Genomic DNA, 5,603 nt, shown 5'->3' with positions numbered 1-5,603 from the left:
GCCCGCCCGCTGGCCGCCCCCGCCCAGGGCCCTCCGCACCCACGTATCCCGGGGTCCCGCAGGCTGTGGACAGCACGCTGCTGGGGTCCTCCATCTTGGAGAGGCCGAAGTCGGAGATCATGATCTTGGAGTCTTCATCCAGGCTGTAGTACAGCAGATTCTCTGGCTTGGGGCGGGAGGGAAGGCGCGTGCCGTCAGCTGCGGCTGGCGGGAGCTTCTGCCTCCCCAGACGCCCTGAGAACCAGCGCCCCAGCGGCTACAGCGCCCGCACGCCCGCCATCTTGGCGGGAAGCTTGGACAGCTCCGGCTAAAACTTCCCAGAAGGACAACCGGGCCTCGGGGTAAAGCGCAGCACTAGGGAGCCAGCTGCAGCTGCCTCCGCGCGAGTTCGATCCCCACGAGTGCTGACCACAGGGCACGCAGACCTCTCCTGTCTCCCCGCTGCAGTGGACTTCATCACTCTGCCTGTTCTGCTCCCCGCTCTGCCTCTGAAGGGACCTCTCCCTCCCTGCACCTCTGAGCTGTACCCCAGTTCTATATGCATAAACCCCTGGAGTAGCCATTTGAGCCCCCACCGCCGTGCGGCCGACAAACATACCCGAAAGCCCATGAGCCAAGGCCCACGCACCCCAGAGCCCTCCTGGCTGCCGCAGGATAAACTACAGGAGCGGACCCCCGTCATCTGAGGGGAGGATTTCAGGGCTCCGGCTTGCTCCTTTATGTTTTGCTGTCTCACTCAAGTTTCCTTTTTTTCAAGATTTATTTATTATGCATATAGAACTGGGGTGCAGGCCAGAGGTGGGGGGGTGGGAGGACTCCCCAGAGACAGAGTAGCGAGCAGAACAGGTGGATCTCCTGAAAGACACTACTGAGGGGAGCCAGGAGAGGCCTGCCGCACCCCGAGGGTCCCTCCCTGGCCGGGGATCGAACTCGGGCTGCGGGGCTGCCGGTGGCCTCACAGCTCTAACCCCTGTGCCCCCAGGGGGGCCTCATTCAGGTTTTCTACAAAGAGCAAAGGGACTTCTGTGACCAGAGAACAACGCAGCGGCATGGGAATTAAAGTGACCGCACAGTTCCTCCCGGCGTCCCTTGCAGTGCCCACAGCACCGCGGGCAGGGACAGGCCAGGCCGCAGGTGGGCGACGGGGCTTGGCCAGGTGTGAGGCCCCGCGAGGCCGCCCGGTGAGGAGCCGCACGGCTCCCGGCCGCGGCTCGTCGCACACGCCCGTGCGCACCTTGAGGTCCCGGTGCACGATGCCCAGGTCGTGCAGGTACTTGACGGCATCCAGCACCTGGAAGATGAGGCGACTGGCATCCCGCTCCGTGTAGAAGCCTTTCTCCACGATGCGGTCGAACAGCTCCCCGCCCGACACCCTGCAGCGGGGACACAGCAGGCTGGCCAGGGCCCGGCGCGGCCGGGAGGCCCGGGAGACCCGTGTGCAGGAGGCAGAGGCACTCACAGCTGCATGATGAGGTACAGGTGGCCCCCACTCTCATAGATGTCATCCAGCGCTACAATGTTGGGGTGCTTGATCCTGAAAGGAGAAGCGCGGTGGCTTGGGAGGAGGCCAGCCGAGCCCTTCCTTCCCTCACCCTAAGGACTGGCCGCCTGGGCCCGGGCCGCACAGACGGCGCCATTGCGGGAGCCGGGGCACGGGGTGCTGCTCCCTGCTCCCCGGCGTCGCCCGCACACCGGGCCCTCACTGCCTCCCCGCCCGGCTTGGGGCCCAGGCCCTTCCGCCTGTTTGCCCTGGTCCGCCTGGGGTTTGAATCTGCCCGTCTCCCTAGCAGGCTGCAGCGCCCCGAGACCAGGCTCATGTCCCAACACTGTACAAGCAGGCGCTCAGCTGAGTGTGACCGCTGAGCCTGCTTCTTCAGCTCTGGTATGACGCCAACGATGCCGCTTCCCTCGAAGAGAAAACCCCATGAGATAAGGCCTGGCGCAGCGCCTGGCACACAGAATGCCCTCGATGCACGGACCAGCGATGGTGACCGCGCTCGCTGGGACACCAGCCTCCCCCGCTGTGTGCCCTCGGGCACGTCCCTTGACCTCTCTGCGCCTCGGCCCCCGGCCCCCCCCATTTGGTCTCATCCAGGGCAGGGAAAGCCCCGGGAGAGACGGGAAGGGAAGCGGAGGGCTCCGAGCTCTCCGGTGAGGGAAGCAGGCGGCTGCTGAGTGGGCTAGAGCAGGCAGGCTGAACGCGCCGCGCGGGGGAACGTGAGGAGGGGGAAGCACAGAGGAGATACCTGGGCTCAGGCCGAGCCCAGGGCCTGGCCTGTACGGCTGAGGGTGGCCGATTAAGCCACTGGCCATACCGGCGGGTCTCAGTCGCCTGTGCCATGGCACCCCTGTGCCAGGCGCTCAACACAGAGCCTGTCCTGCTCCCCACAACCTTGCCACAGGGAGGTCGCTGCTCTTTCTACAGCGAGCAAGGTCAGGCTCCCAGAGGCCAGTGCTCTGCCCAAAGCGGCGGGCGGCGCCCACACACCTGTGCAGCACTGCGATCTCCATCTGCATGCTGCTCTCCTTGCCCTCCAGGGCCTTCTTGGAGATGCATTTGATGGCCACCAGCTTCTGCGTCCTCTTGTCTTCTGCCAGGATGACCTCTGAGAAGGCCCCCCTGCAGAGAGAGGGGACTTGTGAGGTGGGGAACGGAACCCCAGCTGCTCGCTAGCCTCATTCCTCCCCCTCTGGGTGGCGGGCCCGGCCCTGCGCCCCCGCCGGGGCGCCCCGTCATTGCTCCAGCCCCCGCCTCCGGCTGCTCAGTAGCTGTGATCTGGTCCCAGTAACTGGGTCATGCTCTGCAAGCCAGTCACCGGCATTTTGAGCATGAGGTGCTCTTTCCTGCTAAGCTGGCGGGACCTGTGCCTGGGGCTAGTGGTGGCCCTCTGGGCCTACTTGAGACCGAAGCCCACAGCAAAGGAAATCGGAGACAATGTCCCGGTGGCGCGAAGGGTCGAGGCGCGTTACTACGAAGCCGTCCGCGGCCACTGCAGCACGAGTTCGATCCCCGGCCAGCGAGGGACCCACATGGCACTTTCTCTGGTGAATCCTCTCACCCCCTGCACCTCTGGCCTGTACCCCAGTTCCTGTATGCATAATAAATAAATCTTTTTTAAAAAGACAATTTCCTGATAATAGCATGTGAGTCCCTGGATCTGGCCACGCCTGAAGTTTATCCCCCGCTCTCCAGTTATGCGCGTGACCCCTTTTTCTGCTAAAGCCATTTGAGTCATGGCTAACTTAGCACCTTCGAGTCTTGAAGAACCATCAGCTCCTGTGACGTTTAGAAATGGTTTCAGGCCTCACCACAGACCTGCTAAATTCGAGGATTTTAAGAAGACCCTGCACAATCTGTATAGTCACCAAAGCTTGAGAAGCAGTGAAGTCTAGCAAATCTCACCGCCCCTGTTTGCTTTCTCAGGGATAAGAGACATAAGCCAAAGAACAGCGTTTGCCAAAGAGAAACCTCAGTCAAGCTACAGGGCTAGCCTCAGGGCCAGCGTCCAGTCTCGGCCTGCCCCAACTTAGCCTCCGCGCTGCGGCCAGCGTGACTTGATTTGCGAACCTGCCAAAAAGCCTTCAGTGTCGTCAGAGCCGTGGGGGGAAGGCCACTCCCGCCCGCGGCTGTCGAGGCCTGGCGTGGCCGCCCTCCCGTCTTCCACTCTCCCCCTGCCTCTGACGACGCCCGGCCCTTCCTTTCCCCACACACAGCGGGTGCGTTATTCCCCCTGCCCGGGACGGGACCCTCTCCCTCTGACAGGTGCAGACCAAGCCTCCCTCTACCCGGGAAGGCCCAGCGCCCGAAGCTCTCCCAGGCGGAAGCCTCCGGCTCCCTCGGCCCCGCGGGGGGCTCCGTCCCAGCCGGATCCGGAGCTCTGCACAGGCCTGGCTGCTCGCACGGGCCTGCCTCCCTCTGGCGTCTGGTGGGCAGACTAGGCCCGAGTTATTTCTGGATTCCCAGCGCCTGCTCAGCTCCAGACCAGCCGGCACGCCGGGCTCTTGGCCGGACTCTTGGCAGCGACTGGCTTCGTTCTCCCCACTTCCTGCCTTCACAGAAACCCGGCGCTGTGGCCAGAGCAGCCCCTGCTGCTCCCACTGTCACTCTGGAAAGCCAGCGCCAGGCCGGGCCATGGCACAGCGGCACGGCCTGGGCGCAGAAGTGGAGTTCGGACCGGCGGGGGAAGCAGTGCCCACAGCCGCCGCCAGGAGTGAGTACCTGCCGCCGGCAGCCAGCGCGCCCCTCCCTCCCAGACTCACGTTCCCAGAACATCACGGAAGTCGTAAATGTCCCGAATGTCCTCCGCCTGCTTCCAGCTGGGGCCTTCCACCGCCCCCGGCATGACCCACTGCGGCTTGGCCACGGCCAGGGCTCCTGGGAGGGGAGAGGAGGAAGGAGACTGGGGGGCAGGCCGCTTTGGGGCTCGCTGGGCCGTCAGCCTGCATTTTCCTCATTCCTGGATTCATTCACTTCACAAAATCATTCAGCAGACATCCATTCATTCACGAGTCATTTGTCCATTCAACAGTATCCGTTCAACAAATCCTGATGCCTCTAAGTCACCTTCATGGTGGCCACAACTCTTCATTCAACAGCGCCATTCATTCCTGCATTCATTCATTCATGCACATATTCAGCTCATCTCCCAGTCCTCCCCTCTCCCGCCTAGGGGAGCCCTGTCTTAGAGAGAGGACATCCCAGAAGACCCCAGAGGCTCGTGGAAGTGTGTGGCCCTCAAGGACCCCCTCCGTAGATGCCCCAGCCCCACCGTGGCAGTTTCTGGGGTGTCGCCTCGCCCTCCTCCCCCCCCCCAACCTCTCGGAAATCAGGTTTCCGGCAGCCTGGGCTTCCAGCAATATCTCAGCCACGTTTTTAAATAGCTCCTGCTTCACTGTTGCCACGGCAACAGCAGCCACAGCTGGAGCGCCCCAGGTCTCCTGTTACCCCCTCTCCCTCCTGACTCCCCATCTGGGTCCCAGCAGCCTGAGAAAAGGTCCCGGGTCTGTCCCCTCCTGGCTTCCTGGGACCCTGATTCAGCCTCTGCCTTGCTACGCTGAGACACGGTTGTTGTCTCCACGGGAGGTGTGAGTTCGCTCCCACTGTCAGCTGGAGAATGAGGAGACTGAGGTTGCTGATGCTTAGGGGACCCCATTAAGGGCCTGAGGCTGGCAAAGGGCAGAAGCGCTTGGGGGGGGCCACATGCGGCGTGTGGGCCATGCAGAGAACAGGCCTCGGCCCAGCCCAGGTCCCAGGGCAGCGCCTTGGGAGCAGCAGGTGAGCGCTGTGACCCCAGGGAGAGCCCTTTTGTTTCCTCTGCAGGGGAAGAAAGGAAGACCCCTGACTAGCCCCCTGGTGTGAGAGCCCAGCCCAGGGGCAAACCTTTCTAGGAAAGGAGACTTCTACCTGGGCCCACACATGTGCCCCTCACAGCTCCACGTATACCCCACCCACCCCGGAACACAGACACCTGCCCCACCAGCACCCCTAAACCCACACTCCCATACCCGCACCACCGGCGAGTTCACCCAAGAGCGGCCCACAGGTCCACACAGCCTCGCCTCAGACATTCCTCCCACAGAGCCCCCTCACACCTCAAAACACA

At 63.2% G+C, this 5,603-nt stretch overlaps 2 protein-coding genes across 2 annotated transcripts in view; one reads left to right on the top strand and one right to left on the bottom strand.

Moving 5' to 3' along the window:
* CAMK1 (calcium/calmodulin-dependent protein kinase I) overlaps positions 1-4,401 on the bottom strand; it is a 7,515-nt gene extending 3,114 nt beyond the window's left edge. Inside the window, exons 1-5 of the mRNA XM_004692387.2 lie at positions 4,261-4,401; positions 2,489-2,620; positions 1,460-1,534; positions 1,235-1,373; positions 40-166 (exon numbers count right to left, since the gene is read on the bottom strand). Of these exons, the coding sequence (XP_004692444.1) occupies positions 40-166; positions 1,235-1,373; positions 1,460-1,534; positions 2,489-2,620; positions 4,261-4,343 (556 nt within the window). The 5' untranslated portion in view covers positions 4,344-4,401. The remainder of the gene's footprint in view (positions 1-39; positions 167-1,234; positions 1,374-1,459; positions 1,535-2,488; positions 2,621-4,260) is intronic.
* The window catches only part of LOC101619714 (actin-related protein 2/3 complex subunit 4), a 38,632-nt gene that overhangs the window by 7,671 nt on the left and 25,358 nt on the right, over positions 1-5,603 (top strand). The gene's annotated exons all lie outside the window — the stretch shown is intronic.

The sequence above is a fragment of the Condylura cristata genome, unplaced genomic scaffold (assembly GCF_000260355.1).
Source record: "Condylura cristata isolate star-nosed mole 26May11 unplaced genomic scaffold, ConCri1.0 scaffold00033, whole genome shotgun sequence".
NCBI lineage: Eukaryota > Metazoa > Chordata > Mammalia > Eulipotyphla > Talpidae > Condylura > Condylura cristata.
Note: the sequence above shows the minus strand (reverse complement) of the source record. Positions and strands in the feature narration are given on the sequence as shown.